This window comes from Salvelinus sp. IW2-2015, linkage group LG32, assembly GCF_002910315.2.
Source record: "Salvelinus sp. IW2-2015 linkage group LG32, ASM291031v2, whole genome shotgun sequence".
Taxonomy (NCBI): Eukaryota; Metazoa; Chordata; class Actinopteri; order Salmoniformes; family Salmonidae; genus Salvelinus; species Salvelinus sp. IW2-2015.
In genome coordinates, this window is record NC_036871.1 from 1,420,946 (window position 1) to 1,439,569 (window position 18,624).

At 42.0% G+C, this 18,624-nt stretch overlaps 1 protein-coding gene and 1 long non-coding RNA gene across 3 annotated transcripts in view; both read right to left on the reverse strand.

The window, feature by feature from the left end:
* Positions 1-18,624, reverse strand: part of LOC139023444 (uncharacterized) — a 295,267-nt gene that overhangs the window by 71,388 nt on the left and 205,255 nt on the right. The window lies entirely within an intron of this gene.
* The window catches only part of retreg1 (reticulophagy regulator 1), a 70,540-nt gene that overhangs the window by 8,050 nt on the left and 43,866 nt on the right, over positions 1-18,624 (reverse strand). For both annotated transcript variants that reach the window (XM_023977629.2, XM_023977630.2), the window contains 2 exons: positions 5,102-5,228; positions 4,273-4,357 (listed from right to left, as the gene is read on the reverse strand). In XM_023977629.2, the coding sequence (XP_023833397.1) occupies positions 4,273-4,357; positions 5,102-5,228 (212 nt within the window). The remainder of the gene's footprint in view (positions 1-4,272; positions 4,358-5,101; positions 5,229-18,624) is intronic.

An 18,624-nucleotide genomic window follows, 5' to 3' on the forward strand; every position in this document is an offset into this window, starting at 1 on the left:
TAAGTCGCACACCTTACGATGCTAGTCTCTAAGTACCCACAGTGCCGTATATGTTTTGCATAAAGTTTGTCTCACAACTGACAGTTGCCTTAATAACTTCCCTTAAAAATTATGCAGCATTAATCAGCTTTATTCAACAGGTTTCTAGAAGGCCATAACTCTCGGCGCATAAGGCAGCATGTGAGTTTCAAGTTTGGGGAAAATAGTTTTCACCATAAAAATCCACCTTTATAATAAAAGCATTCCATGCATAAATGCATTTGCGGTCACTTTTGAGAATGGTGTTTTCCTGCTAATGGAACATTACGCTTATAGCCTACTGCCATGTGCTCATGGCTGCGCTTATAATGTTAAGAAATAGCCTAATAGTTTATTAACATTTTAAGCTAAACGATCTGATCTGTCGTGTCAGCCTCATTGCTTAAAAACYTTTTTTGATGCTAGTTGTATTACTTTGGGATCTATCCCATCCCACAACTGTCCCAGACCAGGTTTGGAATATATATTTMTCGCACAGAATAGGTCAACTTTTGTACTATGGAGGATAATAGATTGATGTTCGTTAGGCCTACTCMTCTTGTTGGCTGACAAAAAGAAAATGTGGACAGTTCTTCCAATATCTTCGATATGTGCCTCGGATTTGGATAAGGACATGCGCCTGTGAGAAAGACACGATCACGTGACTGAGAGCCACGATCACGTGACTGAGAGGTGCTTTGAAGCATGCAGCCTGGAGAAGGGAATTAGAATTATTATATTCAGCACAATGGCCACACAAAGGGGATGCCGCCGGGAAATTCCAGGCATTATCAAGTGCTTGTCAAATTGTGAATGAGAGACTGATTAAGTGTATACAGCCTTCGCAAGAAACAAAGCAGAGCTCAAGCCTTTCATGCAACTTTTTTCAAATCATCATTAGAGTCGCATCATGCAGCCTTAGAATGTATTAAAAATCAAAACATATACAGTTTAAGTCGAAAGTTTACATACACTTAGGTTGGAGTCATTAAAACTCGTTWTTCAACCACTCCAACCACTGTTTGGCAAGTCGGTTAGGACATCTACTTTGTGCATGACACAAGTCATTTTTCCAACAATTGTTTACAGACAGATTATTTCACTTATAATTCACTGTATCACAATCTCATTGGGTCAGAAGTTAACATACACTAAGTTGACTGTGCCTTTAAACAGCTTGGAAAATTCCAGAAAATTATGTCATGGCTTTAGAAGCTTCTGATAGGCTAATTGACATCATTTGGAGTCAATTGGAGGTTACCTGTGGATGAATTTCAAGGCCTACCTTCAAACTCAGTGATCCTTTGCTTGACATCCTGGGAAAATCAAAAGAAATCAGCCAAGACCTCAGAAAAAAATGTAGACCTCCACAAGTCTGGTTCATTATTGGGAGCAATTTCCAAATGCCTGAAGGTACCACGTTCATCTGTTACAAACAATAGTACGCAAGTATAAACACCATGGGACCACGCAGCCATCATACCGCTCAGGAACGAGACGCGTTCTCTCTCCTAAAGATGAACGTACTTTGGTGCGAAAAGTGCAAATCACTCCAGAACAACAGCAAGGACCTTGTGAAGATGCTGGGAAACAGGTGCAAAAGTATCTATATCCACAGTAAAACGAGTCCTATATCGACATAACCTGAAAGGCCGCTCAGCAAGGAAGAAGCCACTGCTCCAGATCCGCCATATAAAAGCCAGACTATGGTTTGCAACTGCACATGGGACCAGATCGTACTTTTTGGAGAAATGTTTCTGGTCTGATGACAAGAACCAATAAGAACTGCTTTTGGCCTAATGACCATTGGTTATTGTTTGGAGGAAAAAGGGGGAGAAAGAACACCATCCCAACCGTGAAGCACGGGGGTGCAGCATCATGTTTGTGGGGTGATTTGTGGTAGGAGGGAACTGGTGCACTTCACAAAATACGATGTGGCATCATGAGGGGAAAATATGTGGATTATTGAAGAACATCTCAAGACATCAGTCAGGGAAGTTTAACAGCTTGGTCGCAAATGGGTCTTCCAAATGGAACAATGACCCCAAGCATACTTCAAAGTTGTGGCAAAAGGCTTAAGGGCAACAAAGTCAAGGGTATTGGAGTGGCCATCACAAAGACCTGACCTAAACCTATAGAAAATGTGTGGGCAGATCTGAAAAAGCATGTGTGAGCAAGGAGGCCTACAAACCTGACTCTGTTACACCAGTTCTGTCAGGAGGAATCGGGCCAACATTCACCCAACATTGTGGGAAGCTTGTGGAAGGCTACCCGAAACGTTTGACCCAAGTTAAACATTTTAAAGGCAATGCTACCAAATACTAATTGAGTGTATGTAAACTTCTGATCAACAGGGAATRTGATRAAAGAAATAAAAGCTGAAAWAAATAATTCTCTACTATTATTCGGACATTTCACATTCTTAAAATAAAGTGGTGATCCTAACTGACCTAAAACAGGGATTTGTTTTTATTTTGAAAAACAGAGTTTAAATGTATTTGGCTAAGGTGTATGTAAACTTCCGACTTCAACTGTAGCCCAACGTTTTGTATCACAACTAAAGTTACATAAATAACTCTAAATTAAGCATATAGGAGTAGCTGTTTCTTTGTTAACTCCTCAACACAGAATAGCCGCATGTGCGCACTCCCTCAAATCGTTTGGAGACAATATCCTTTCTATTTTATTCAGCTATGTTCAATTGTATTCTTCATACTATAAAATAACATAAAATAACGTCATAGAATTCTTGTCTGCTAAATKAACTAGTGTAGCCCACAGCCATTTGGCATARCCACATCAGGACCTAACATAAGGACAACTCAGAGTATGATATTCTGTTCTTCTGAAATAGACTAGATTTTCTTCATATCATGCTTYTTTAGACCTGTCTAAAATAAATAATGGATTTATTGTGATGGTGTAGGCTGTATTACATGGATTTATTCAACTTTTTTTTAAATGTAGGTGTTCCAAAGGTCCAAAGGCTATGCGTGGAAGACAGGAGATGGTAAATGTGTATATGTTAATTAACGATCAATTACCATGAGACCGGCAGTTGTTTGCTTGACAATCACCGGCTGACGAAATTTCATGACCGCCACAGCCCTAGGAGGAGCCATTTACATGCAGATATGTCACACGTAGCAACGTGTGTGAATCTGMTGACGGCGGGGAATTAAACTGGCGCAATTGGAGGCGGCGTGAGACTGACGGAAGGACTGCATTTCCAGGGATCCACAATACCATGTCAATCCTGGAAAATTCTGATACTGTAGGGGAAACTAGGATAGGAACATCCTTACGCAACCCCTTGGMGAGGCAATTTGGAATTACCATTAAATTCTTCGAAAGAGGCTAGTGTGAGAGCAAAATTACAAGATTATGTTATACTGTTTATGCATTGAATAGCTTTGATGAGTAATTTCTCATCAAATGTCTTTGTGAACTGAGAGGATCCTAAAAACCTACAGCTGGCATTCCATAGATAAGATGTGGTGGGTGTAACCGAGATTGGGGGAGTAGAACATAATTGATATTGTGTCTAATCATCCTTGCATCTGGGAAATAGCACCGGGTGCAGATGACCACAGGATAAATCCAAAGTGGCTTATGTTGCCTCCCAATCTGCATGGGAGAGGTGGAACCAGCCATGACTAACCATTCTTAGTGTATATAAGAAACAGCATTGTCTGTAAAGGTTAGACTCGCGGTCCAATACTCAAAGGTGTTGGGTCGACCAGCCTCATTATTGCAATAATTAATCAATATTGAAAAAAKATGATTGTTTGAAGAAATGACAAAGTCTCTCTTACCTGATTAGAATATTCCACCACACTAGCGTGTATCCTCCGAGGTATTTAGAGAGCTGAATATTTCGTTTTTGGARTCATTAGTAAGGCATTGGACAAAGCACTTCACTTGCATACTTCAAGTGAATGATGATCAGCAGTAATAAATTCATCCTTTGGTCATTAAAATAGTGAATCAATATCATTGGATGAAGCAAAGATACTGCATGTCAAATATTAACCACCATAGTTCAGCTCAGAATTGGAGGAGGACAATTTATTGAATGTCAACTTCTTCCTAAAGCTGGGTTCACGAGTTGTAACATTCCACTATAAAGACATTTCATAATCTCAACTAAAGTGATGATACATCAGTTTGAATCAACACATTCTCCAGATTATTTTGTGCCTTGCATATTGGCTAGTTGTCCAAAGATACGGTAGGATGATGCCAACAACTTACCTAAAACATATAAGATGAGAGCACCTGGAATGTAGCGTCCTAAGACAGCCAAAAAGGTGCACAAACTGCAGACCAGCAAGCAAAACTAAGATGGGGAAGAAGGAAAGAGAGCAACATTTATTAGGTTGCAACCAGGGCCGGCTCCAGCTTTTTGGGGGCCCTAAGCAAGATTTGGTTGCCCCCCCCCCCCACCTCATGGCAAAACATTTTAGTGGCCCATTCTTGACGGTGGAGAGAAAAATTTATGTGTTAAAGTTCATGTCCTGCAATTCTATACATTTTGCCAGGGGGCGTAGAGAACATGATACAGTTTTAAAGTTAATTTCCTGCAATTCTACTCATTTTGCCATGGGGCAAAGAGAACAAATGTACACTTTTACAGCTAATTTCCTGCAATTCTACACATTTTGTAATGACTTATGCCGTGTGAATATGATATCTGAGTAAGAAGGACTAACAAAATCAATGGGGGTCCCCTGGAGGTTGGGGCCCTTGGGCACGTGCCCTCCGTGCCAGGTCAGTATTTGGCCATGATTACTACAAGTTTAGCTAGCTCGCTAAAAATTGTTAGCTGACATGGCTAATTGAGTGACTGTCAGTGACTGATATAACAAGATAAAAACATTGCTGCAAGGATGAGGAGAGAAGGGACTCAAGTTTTATAATTGATTTAGAACTTGACATACAATGCAGGAGTCAGGCTGCATCTAAAATAATTAAGGTAAATTGAGTGTATCAATCATACTTTTCAATTTGGATTAAAGGCAAATACTGAATATCCAGTCATTTAAAATAATGCATCAGGCATTACAAACCACATTTGCCTCACCTTGCCTGGATTCTGCTGCTTGAAGGAGGAGGTCTCCTGCAGAAAGAGCTTGAAGCTCGTCCAGGAGTCTGTGACCTGTAGCCCAGCTCCAGATCTGCTGTCCTGGTCCGCATCAATGATCTCCCAGCTAGAGTCAGAGAGAATTAGAATTATCCATCACTGGTGACCACAAGCACAGCCTCTTTTCTCCTGCTAACAAGGTTGTAAAACCATACTGTGACTTCCCTGGTTAAATAAAGGATGAGTAAAATAACATTAAAAAAGCCAAATCTGGTATCAGGAGTTTTGTAGCATGTCAATAGCATATATTATAGCTGTTGTTGGCACAGTCATAGAAATGTATCAAACCAACATCACAGAGTTGAATCAGTAGTATGTGGGTCATATGAGCACCCCTTCTAGAAACAGTTGCAAAGGGAAGGATAGCACCCCAACATGAGAACTGTATCATACTCCATTTGGGCTATCTGTAGATCATCACATGCTCTAGTATATACTATAAGGTATGGGCGGCAAGTAACTTAGCGGTTAAGAGCGTTGGGCCAGTAACAAAAAGGTCACCGGTTCGAATCCCCGAGCTGACGACGTGGGGAAAAGAACAGTTGATGTGCCCTTGAGCAAGGCACTTAACCCTAATTGCTACTGTAAGTCACTTTGGATAAGAGCGTCTGCTAAATGACTAAAATGTACATGTCATCAGAGGTGACTTTATAGGCCCTACAGTCACATGCTTTACTGCTACGACATGCCAGGATATGGAGCTGGGKGCCTTGGGATCTGTCAGAATGTAAATGGTGGACAGCGCTGACTCGCAGAAACAGACAGAAACTAGGGTAACCCCCATTGGTTCCAGCTCAACTCAACATAAATAGCAGGCCAATTTGGAATACGTTTCAGGGTMAATTACAAAGCAGCTAGCATGCTAATGGATCATTTCAGGTAACAACACTGGTAACAAATGCCCTCGAAGTCTGACAGAGACATTTTCATGCTGCAAAAGAGCAAAGATTGAGTTTGGTCTTTGCCTTTTTGCACCATGAAAATGCCAACCTTAGACTTCAAGGGTCATTTGCAGGGTCAGTTGTTACCGTAATTTGAAAACCAGCATTGTTATTGGAAATTAGCTGTTAGCTGCTTTGTAATTCACCATGAGATGGAGTCCAAATCGGCCTTTGCTGCTATTTATGTTGTTGAGCTGTAACCCTTGTAACCCTAGTTCGAGCTGAAGCCATAGTTCATGTTTGTTTTTCTGACTCTCTGTCTGTGCAAAAATACAATCAATATCACTAAAATCTGGGATTGTGATTTCATTTGTAACTTTTCTTCAACAATGTGCGACTAGTAATGCATTGCTCAGTTTACTTAAAGTGGCAATCAACAGTTGAAACAATAACACAGTGTTTTCCCCGCTCCTGTTTCAGTAAAAAGCTGAGGGATGGAGCTTGAGAAATGTAACCACTCTCAAATTCATAGACAAAGCTATGGATGCAAGGACTGACCATCCATATAAAATGTATAGTTTTAATCATGTTTTGAGGCTATATAGTGTTTGTTTACATTTATTTTGTTAAAAAACAGAGTAAAACAAGCAAAAACAATGTTCTGATGGGGTACGACAGTTGAACTAAGCTCATGAGGCATTTATACGTTATATTCTTCAAGAATCAATGTGTACATATCATACATTTTTAAGTCCAAAAAATGGGCTGATTACCCCTTTAACTTTAGTCAAATAATCGCCACCTTATAACACACATTGCTGAAGAATATACACAAATTGCTGTAGTTGTTACAGCCGTTAACATTCTAGCTGCTCTGTAAATTAGTTTGGTTCAGTGCCTAGAGGGTTGAATACATCAGTGAAGGTAAAGGTGARTTTTGGTTTGATGTGTAACAAAATKAATAATGTTTGAGTAGAGAGAGTTGGGGAAGGGGGTGAACAGTAGAGCAAACTTATCTGTTTGTTTGTTTCCCATCAAAACATAGGGAAGTAAGTAGGGCTGTTGTGGTGACCGTATTACTGCCACACCGGCAGGCACGAGTCATGAAGGCAGTCAAATTCCACGGTAATTAGGCTTCTCTAAGCTCTGATGCTGCTGATGGTCATTAGTAGCCTACAAAACTTGCTAACTGCCTGGTACTCATCAATGCAAATGTAATCAAAAATCTAATCAAACACTTCATGAAAGCCCATGAACTCATGTTGCGCAACATTTCTACAGGTGTTGCAATTGCGGGAGAAAACGAGGTTCCCATCAGCTTTCTATTGGCTAGGCCTACTATATTTATTTCTCAACTCCAAATATTAAACACATTGCCTATCTTTACAACAGGAGTATAGCCTACCTGACTAGCATGAAAATGAACCACGGGGAAAARCGTACTCCATTCGCTATTTAAGTGCATAGATGACATGTATTTTTCCCCACTGCCCCTGTTTCGATACAGGTGCATGATAATGGTCCATTCTAAATCAAAACAAATTTCACACATTTATTATTTAGTATRTGTAAAGACAAGATAAATAAAGAATAGTCTGATRGGTGACAATATTAGCTCATCACTTGAATTATATATTATATATATATTATATACTGAATTATATATTATCACTTGTGAATGATGCCCAGCATAAGAAACAATGCCTTTTTTGGCGACTTTTTCTAATCATAGCACACCTCATGTAGCCTAGCCCATAGGCCTATATGTTTTAATAAAGTGGCCAAATAACTTYTTAAAACTAAGCACMTTCATCCGCTTTACAGGGGGTATAGAGCCTAACTGGCATATACAGTATAAGYAGTGTGTGAGTTTCAAGTTTTCACCATAAAAATGCACCTTCATAATAAAAGCATTACATGCATGATTGCATTTGCGGTCACTTTTGATAATGGTGTTTTCTGCTAATGGAACATTCGCACTTATAGCATTTCACCATGTGGGCATTAATGCGCTTATAATGTGTAGAAATAACCTAATAGTTTATCAACATTTTGTGATCTGTTGTGTTAGCCACATTGCATCAAATTGCATTGCATTTTTTTTTATGCTAGTGGTTGTATTAATTTGGGATCTATCGCATCCCACAACTGTCCCAGACTATGTTTGGAATATTTATTTCTCGCACAGAATAGAATGGGTCGACTTTTGTACTATGGGGGATTGTAGATTGRCATAGGCTAGTGGTTTCGTTGTTCGTTAGGCCTACTYATCTTGTTGGTTGACGATGTGGAATGTGGAACGTTCTTCCAGTATCTTCAATATGCACCTCGGAATTGGATAAGGACGCGCGCAAATTGYGTCCCCGATGTGTCTGTCTTCACTTGTAGCCTGTGAGAAAGACCCGATCACATGATGGAGAGCCATGTGAGTGAGAAATGCTTCGGATTGCGGAGATCACTCAGGGAGAAGGGCACAACGCAGCACTCCGGGCCTCAAAAGGCATGGAWTTTTTTAGTGTGCATTACGGCCACAAAGGGGATGCCGCCGTGAAATTCGAGGCATTATCAAGTGCTTGTCAAATTGTGAATGAGAGACTATTGGAKTGTGTACAGMTTATGCAAAAAAATAAGCAGGGCTCATGCCTTTCAAGTGACTTTTTTCAAATCATCATTAGAGTCTCATCATGCAGCCTTACAATGTATTACAAATCAAAACATATAGCCCAACGTTTGTTGAACAACTAAAGTTACATTAATAACTCTAAATTAAGCATATTGGAGTACCTATTTCTTTGTTAACCGCTCAACACAGAATAGCCGCATGTGCGCACTCCCTCAAATCGTGTCGTGGAGAACATATTTATATTTTATTCAGCTTTGTTCAATTGTATTTTTCATACTATAAAATAATGTAACGAAATTAGAAGGAAATCTTRTCTGCTCAATGAACTAGTGTAGCCCACAGCCATTTGGCATAGCCACATTAGGACCTAACATAAGGACAACTCAGAGTATGCTATTCTTTTCTYCTGAAATAGACTACATTTTCTTCATATCATGCTTCTTTAGACCTGTCTAAAATAWATAATGGATTTATTGTGAAGGTGTAGGCTATATTACATGAACTTATTAGACTTTTTAAATGGCTTGTAGGCTATGTGTGGAAGCCAGGAGATGCTAAATATGTTTATGTTAATTAATGGTCAATTACCGTGAGACCGACAGTTATTTGCTTGACAATCACCGGCTGATKAAATTTTGTGACCGCCACAGGCCTAGAAGTAAGTCTTCCGCACACCTACCCTTTAGCTAACTTGTGGGATACAGTACATTTTGGCATGACACTGGTATTGGCATGCACCACTGACCCTGCACTGTACATAGTCAGCATACACACTGAAGGTACTCTCTGGTGATACCACAATAATCTGCTGGTGCATAAGGACAGTGACAAAGGGACTATATCTCTGGGTCAACTTTCAACAGGGTCAGTGTTGGACAGCTAGAATCGGGGGGTGTCAGAAGGGGGCTTGTCAGATTAAATAACAATAAGTTTAAAGTGTTGGCGGAGGCCACATGTCTTGTGAAAGCAGCTGTCCTGGACACCGGCGGTGTGAAATCACTTACAGTCACCATCAAGATCTGGTTGCGCCCCAGAACAGGCAGATTCCCTTTTGACAGGTCGTCATTGTAAATAAGAATTTGTTCTTAATGCACTTACGTGTATATGTAAAAGGTGATTTTTTTAAATAAATCATTCTCGCCACTTAACACTGCTTTGAGGCTCCCRCCTTAATTTAAAAGTGGGTAGTCTTGAACCAGAAAATGCCATAAACATAGCAAAGAGGCAATAGTGGCGTAAAGCATCAAATGCAGGTAACTTAAAGGGAAACTTTAATTAGACACATTTTATAAACTGTAAGTCACATCAATAAATGTGTTATGATCCGTATCAGAAAGTATTCACACCCCTTAACTTTTTGCACATTTTGTTGTGTTACAGCCTGAATTTAAAATTGATTAAATTGTGATATTTTGTGTGTGACTGGCCTACACACAATACCCAATGATGTCAAAGTGGAATTATGTTTTTTGAAATATTTATAAATGTATTAAAAAGAAAATTCAATAAGTATTAAAGTATGTGGACACYTGCTCGTCGAACATCTCATTCCAAAATCATGGGCATTAATATGGAGTTGGTTCCCCCTTTGCTGCTACAACCGCCTCCACTCTTCTGGGAAGGCTTTCCACTAGATGTTGGAACATTGCTGCTGGGACATGCTTCCGTTCAGTCACAAGAGCATTAGTATGGTCAGGCACTGATGTTGGGCGATTAGGCCTGGCTCGCAGTAGGCGTTCCAATTCATTCCAAAGGTGTTCGCCGGGGTTGAGGTCAAGGCTCTGTGCAGGCCAGTCAAGTTCTTCCACACCGATCTCGACAAACCATTTCTGTACGGACCTCACTTTGTACACGGGAGTCTTGTCATGCTGAAACAGGAAACAGCCTTCCCCAAACTGTTGCCACAAAGTTGGAAGCACAGAATCGTCTAGAACAGTGGTTCCCAACCTTTTTTAGGTTCTGTACTCCTAAAACACTTTGACCTGCCTGAAGTACCCCCTTATGCGTTTGCGACCGGCGTGATTCCTAGATTTGCTGTAAATTTGAGAAAAAGGTGGTTGACGCACCCAGTCTAGTTTGGCAGACTTGTTTTCAATGTCAGGGAAGTAGGAGTTGAACTCACTGTTGAGTTTGGATAAATGTGAGCTTACTATTTGCACTATTGTCAAYATCACCTGTTAAAAGAGGTGTAAAGCTTCTGAAAACCACTTACTTCCCCATCTTCACATTTCCTCKCCCAGAGTTTGAACTTCTTCATGAATCCACACACTTTGTCATACATCTTTAGGATGTGTGTGTCTACCTTGCAGAGTTCGATTCAGGTTTTTCAGTTTGSTCAACACATCAGCAAGTTTGGCAAGGCAGGCTCTCCAGTCTATGTCCTCAAACACAGACACAAGGGGGTGTGAATGCTCAGACAGAAAATCACTTAGTTCGGCACGCAGTTCAAAAAGCCGCTAGCATTTCCCTCTGGATAGCCAACGGACATCAGTGTGAAGCTGTAGCTGCTTGTGCTCCGTCCCACTGTCATTACAGAGCCTTTCAAACAATCGGTGATTCAGAAGCCTGGACATGATAAAGTGAATCACTTTCACGGCGTCATTCAAAACATCATGTAACTCAGGACTCATTCTCTTGCTAGCCAATGCCTGTGAATGATAGAGTGGGATTTACCTTCTTTATGTGGGCATTTCATAATTTCACTCTCCCAGGCATTGATACAGCATGATCCGTGCACACAGGAAAACAGGATTTCCAATCCAGATAGTGCTCTGATAAAAAGTTGTCAATAACGTGAAACGCATCCTCACCTGTAGATCTCCCCGTTAGCTTCTTGCAGAACAGTATGTGCTCATTAATTTCCGAAATGTCTTTGTATTGCACAAACGCAATCAACTGGGCTTCCCCACTGACATCAGTCGATTCGTCCAACTGCAGAGAAAATGGGCCGGAATTATTATAGTTTTTTCACCAGTTGATAAATAATATCAACGCCCGTGTCATCGTCCCTACGGCACACAGTGTTATTTGACAATGGTACAGCCTTCAGTTCATCAGCATCATAGTTTCTGTGAGGATAACAGCGGCAGGCAATCTAGCGCATGGAGCAAAGGATCACGTGCACTTGGTACGAGCAGAGGATCAAACATTGAGCCAACGGGCGGGCGATCACCCAGAGGCCAGGTCGACAGAGCATTGCTCACACCCCAAAAGTAAAGTCAAAAACTAGGCCTATAAAATAACTACAGATTTCACACCAGTGACCTCAGTAAATGTTTTTCTGCCTATTCAAATTTAATTAAATGTAATAATTTTTTTTGTGGGGTAATATTTTTCCTTCACATTTTTGAAAATCTTCCCACATACCACCTGGGGACTGCCCACGTACCCCTAGGGGTACCCGTACCCCCGGTTGGGAAACACTGGTCTAGAATGTGATTATATGCTGTAGTGTTAAGATTTCCCTTCACTGGAACTAAGGGGCCTAACCCGAACCATGAAAAACAGYCCCAGACCATTATTCCTCCTCCACCAAACTTTACAGTTGGCACTATGCATTGGGGCAGGCAGTGTTCTCCTGACCGTCAACCAGATTTGTCTGTCAGAATGCAGATGGTGTCAATTAGCAAGATGGCGCAACAGAGATGATCGCCTCGCTTCGAGTCCTTCGGAAATTATGCAGTATTTAGTTTTTTTATGTATTATTTCTTACATTATTAGCCCAGAAAATCTAGTGTTATTACATACAGCCGGGAAGAACTATTGGATATAAGAGTGACGTCAACTTACATTACGACCAGGAATACGACTTTTCCGAAACGGATCCTTTGTTCAGACCACCACCCAGGATATTGGATCTAACCCCAGAGCCGACCCAAACAACGTCGCCGCAGAAGGGGTAGATGGAGCGGCGCTCCTGGTCAGACTTCGGAGGCGTGCACACCACTCACCACTTTTGAGTATATTACTCGCCAATGTCCAGTCTCTAGACAACAAGATGGACGAAATTAGGGCAAGGGTAGCCTTCCAGAGAGACATCAGAGATTGTAACATTCTGTTTCACCGAAACATGGCTCTCTCGGGATATGTTGTAGGAGTCGGAACAGCCACCCGGGTTTCTTCATGCGTTGCAACGACAGAAATCTCGCTGGGAAGAAGAAGGGCGAGGGTGTATGCTTCATGATTAACGACTCATGGTGTAATCATGACAACATACAGGAACTCAAGTCCTTTTGCTCACCTGACCTAGAATTCCTTACAATAAAATGCACTATAATCGAATTCTCTTCGATTATAGTCAAAGCCGAGTATATCCCCCCCAAGCAGATACCACGATGGCCCTCAAGGAACTTCACTCTATGTAAACTGGAAACCATATATCCTGAGGCTGCATTTATTGTAGCTTGGGATTTTAACAAGGCTAATTTGAGAACAAGGCTACCTAAATTCTTTTAGCACATTGACTGTAGCATGAGCGCCGGCAATACACTGAATCACTGCTACTCTAACTTCTGCGATGCATACAAGGCCCTCCCCTGCCCTCCCTTCGGCAAATCCGATTACGACTCCATTTTGCTCCTACGGTCCTACAGGCAGAAGCTCAAACAGGATGTACCCGTGACTAGAACCATTCAACACTGGTCTGACCAATCGGAATCCACGCTTCAAGATTGTTTTGATCATGCCGACTGGGAAAAGTTCCGGGAAGCCTCAGAGAATAACATTGAATTATACGCTGACTAGGTGAGTGAGTTTATAAGGAAGTGCATTGGAGATGTTGTACCCACTGTGACCATTAAAACCTACCCTAACCAGAAAACGTGGATAGATGGCGGTACTCGCGCAAAACTGAAAACGTGAAGCACCGCATTCAACCATGGAAAGATGACTAGGAATAAAAACAGTATAGTTATTCCAATTAGGCAATTACGGACTACAAAAGAAAAACCAGCCACGTCACGGACACCGACGTCTTGCTTCCAGTAAACTAAAACACATTCTTTGCCCACTTTGAGGATAATACAGTGCCACCCCTCCTACTCCGTGGCCAACGTGAGTAAGACATTTAAATGTGTTAACCCTCGCAAGGCTGCTGGCCCAGACGGCATCCCTAGCCGCGTCTTCAGAGCATGCGCAGACCAGCTGGCTGGTGTGTTTATGGACATATTCAATCGCTCCCTATCCCAGTCTGCTGTCCCCACATGCTTCAAGATGGCCACCATTGTTCCTGTACCCAAGTCCAAAGTGGATATATGTTTTTTGAAATATTTATAAATGTATTAAAAAGAAAATTCAATAAGTATTAAAGTATGTGGACACTGCTCGTCGAACATCTCATTCCAAAATCATGGCATTAATATGGAGTTGGTTCCCCCTTTGCTGCTACAACCGCCTCCACTCTCTGGAAGGCTTTCTGCTAGATGTTGGAACATTGCTGCTGGACACGCTTCCGTTCAGCCGCAAGAGCATTCGTGAGGTCGGGCACTGATGTGGGAGATTAGGCCTGGCTCGCAGTAGGCGTTCCAATTCATTCCAAGGTGTTCGCTGGGGTTGAGGTCAAGGCTCTGTGCAGGCCAGTCAAGTCTCCACACCGATCTCGACAAACCATTTCTGTATGGACCTGCCTGAAGACCCCCTCATGCATTTGCGACCGCGTGTCCTAGATTTGCTGTCAAGTTGCAGACTTGTTTTCAATGTCAGGGAAGTAGGAGTTGAACTCACTGTTGAGTTGGTGATAAATGTGAGCTTACTATTTGCACTATTGTGCAATATCACCTGTTAAAAGAGGTGTAAAGCTTCTAAAACCACTTACTTCCCCATCTTCACATTTCCTCTCCCAGAGTTTGAACTTCTTCATGAATCCACACACTTTGATACATCTTTAGGATGTGTGTGTCTACCTTGCAGATTTCGATTCAGGTTTTTCAGTTTGCTCAAACAACAGCAAGTTTGGCAAGGCAGGCTCTCCAGTCTATGTCCTCAAACACAGACACAAGGGGGTGTGAATGCTCAGACAGAAAATCACTTAGTTCGGCACGCAGTTCAAAAAGCCGCTAGCATTTCCCTCTGGATAGCCAACGACATCAGTGTGAAGCTGTAGCTGCTTGTGCTCCTCCCACTGTCATTACAGAGCCTTTCAAACAAGCGTGATTCAGAAGCCTGGACATGATAAATGAATCACTTTCACGCGTCATTCAAAACATCATGTAACTCAGGACTCATTCTCTTGCTAGCCAATGCCTTCTGTGAATGTTAGATGGGATTTACCTTCTTTAATGTGGCATTCATAATTTCACTCTCCCAGGGCATTGAACAGGCATGATCCGTGCACACAGGAAAACAGGATTTCCAATCAATGTGCTCTGATAAAAAGTTGTCAATAACGTGAAACGCATCCTCACCTGAGATCTCCCCGTTGCTTCTTGCAGAACAGTATTGCTCATTAATTCCGACATTGTATTGGCACAAACGTAATCAACTGGGCTTCCCACTGACATCAGTCGATTCGTCCAACTGCAGAGAAAATGAGCCGGAGAATTATTATAGATTTTTCACCAGTTGATAAATAATTTCAACCCGCATGTCATCGTCCCTACGGCACACAGTGTTATTTGACATGTACAGCCTCAGTTCATCAGCATCATAGTTCTGTGAGGATAACAGCGGCAGGCAATCTAGCGCATGGAGCAAAGGATCACGTGCATTGGTACGAGCAGAGGATCAAACATTGAGCCAACGGGCGGGCGATCACCCAGAGCCAGGTCGACAGAGCATTGCTCACACCCAAAAGTAAAGTAAAAAACTAGGCCTATTAAAATAACTACAGATTTCACACCAGTGACCTCAGTAAATGTTTTTCTGCCTATTCAAATTTAATAAATGTAATAATTTTTTTTGTGGGGTAATATTTTTCCTTCACATTTTTGAAATCTTCCCACATACCACCTGGGACTCGCCCCTACCCCTAGGGTACCCGTACCCCGGTTGGGAAACACTGGTCTAGAATGTTGATTATATGCTGTAGTGTTAAGATTCCCTTCACTGGAACTAAGGGGCCTAACCCGAACCATGAAAACAGTCCCAGACCATTATTCCTCCTCCACCAAACTTTACAGTTGGCACTATGCATTGGGGCAGGCAGTGTTCTCCTGGCATCCGTCAAACCAGATTTGTCTGTCAGAATGCAGATGGTGTCAATTAGCAAGATGGCGCCAACAGAGATGATCGCCTCGCTTCGAGTCTTCGGAAATATGCAGTATTTAGTTTTTTATGTATTATTTCTTACATTATTAGCCCAGAAAATCTTAAGTGTTATTACATACAGCCGGAAGAACTATTGGATATAAGAGTGACGTCAACTTACATTACGACCAGGAATACGACTTTTCCGAAAGGATCCTGTTCAGACCACCACCCAGGATATTGATCTAACCCAGAAGCCGACCCAAACAACGTCGCCGCAGAAGGGGTAGATGGAGCGGGCTCCTGGTCAGACTTCGGAGGCGTGCACACCACTTACCACTTTTGAGTAATTACTCGCCAATGTCCAGTCTCTAGACAACAAGATGGACGAAATTAGGCAAGGTAGCCTTCCAGAGAGACATCAGAGATTGTAACATTCTGTTTCACCGAAACATGGCTCTCTCGGGATATGTTGTAGAGTCGGACAGCCACCCGGTTTCTTCATGCGTGCAACGACAGAAATCTCGCTGGGAAGAAGAAGGGCGAGGGTGCATCTAACGACTCATGGTGTAATCATAACAACATACAGGAACTCAAGTCCTTTTGCTCACCTGACCTAGAATTCCTTACAATAAAATGCACATATATCGAATTCTCTTCGATATAGTCAAAGCCGAGTATATCCCCCCAAGCAGATACCACGAGGCCCTCAAGGAACTTCACTCTATGTAAACTGGAAACCATATATCCTGAGGCTGCATTATTGTAGCTTGGGATTTTAACAAGGCTAATTTGAGAACAAGGCACCTAAATTCTTTTAGCACATTGACTGTAGCATGAGCGCGGGAATACACTGAATCACTGCTACTCTAACTTCTGCGATGCATACAAGCCCTTTTTATTATTTATTTATTTATTTAAACCTTTATTTAACCAGTAGGCAAATTGAGAACACGTTCTCATTTACAATTGCGACCTGGCCAAGATAAAGCAAAGCAGGTTCGACACATACAACAACACAAGTTACACATGGAGTAAAACAAACATATAGTCAATAATACAGTGAAAAAAAAAATAAGTTTATAACAATGTGAGCAATGGAGGTGAGATAAGGGAGGTGAAGGCCAAACAAATATATGTATAAATAAATAAATAAATAACATAAAAATATAAAGGCCATGGAGGTGAAGTGAATACAACACAGCAAGTAAAATAAAACTAAAAAAAACCCTGGAATGGTTGGTTTGCAGCGGAAGAAAGTGCAAAGAGAGACAGAAAATAAATGGGGTGCAAAGGAGCAAAATAAATTAATAAAATAAAACAGTAGGTAAAGAGGTAGTTGTTGGGCTAAATTGTAGAATGGGTTATGTACAGAGTGCAGTAATCATGAGCTGCTCTGACAGCTGTGCTTAAAGCTAGTGAGGAGATAGGGTTGTCCAATTTCAGATTTTTGTAGTCGTCCAGTCATTGGCAGCAGAGAACTGGAAGAGAGGCGTCCAAAGGAAGAATGGTTTTTGGGGGACTAGAATATACCTGCTGGAGCGCGTGCTACAGATAGTGCTGCTATGTGGACCAGCGAGCAGAGATAAGGGGGACTTACCTAGCAGGGTCTTGTAAATAACCTGGAACCAGTGGTTTGCGACGGGTATGAAGCGAGGGCCAGCCAACGAGAGTGTACAGTCGCAGTGGTGGAGTGTATATGGGGCTTTGGTGCAAAAACGATGGCACTGTGATAGACTGATCCAATTTATTGAGTAGGTTTTGGAGCGTATTTTGTAATGACATCACCGAATCGGGATTGTAGGATGGTCAGTTTACAAGGTATGTTTGCAGCATGAGTAAAAGGATGCTTTGTTGCGGAATAGAAGCCAATTCTAGATTGACTTTGGATTGGAGATGTTTGATGTGAGTCTGGAAGAGAGTTTACATCTAACCAGACACCTAGTATTTTAGTTGTCACATATTCTAAGTCAGAAACGTCCAAAGTAGTGATGTTGGACAGGCGGGCAGGGGCAGCAGCGATCGGTTGAAGAGCATGCATTTGGTTTTACTTGTATTTAAGAGCATTGGAGGCCACGGAAGGAGAGTTGTATGCATTGAAGCTCGCCTGGAGAGTTGTAACACAGTGTCAAAAGAAGGGCAGAAGTGATACAGAATAGTGTCGTCTGCGTGAGGTGGATCAGAGAATCACCAGCAGCAGAGCGACATCATTGATGTATACAAGAGAGAGTGCGGTCCAAGAATTGAACCCTGTGGCACCCCCATAGAGACTGCCAGAGGCCCGGACAACACGACCCTCCATTTGACACACTGAACTCGATCAGAGAAGTAGTTGGTGAACCAGGCGAGGCAATCATTAGAGAAACCAAGGCTGTCGAGTCTGCCAATGAGGATGTGAGTAGTGACAGAGTCAAAAGCCTTGGCCAGGTCATAGAATACGGCTGCACAGTATTGTTTCCTATCGATGGCGGTTACGATGTCGTTTATGACCTGAGCGTGCTGAGGTGCACCATGACCAGCTCTGAAACCAATTGCATAGCGGAGAAGGTGTGGTGGGATTCGAAATGGTCGGTAATCTGTTTGTTGCTTGGCTTCGAAGACCTTAGAAAGGCAGGGTAGGCTGCCTCCCTTCGGCAAATCCGATTACGACTCCATTTTGCTCCTACGGTCCTACAAGCAGAAGCTCAAACAGGTGTACCCGTGACTAGAACCATTCAACACTGGTCTGACAATCGAATCACGCTTCAAGATTGTTTGATCATGCGACTGGAAAAGTT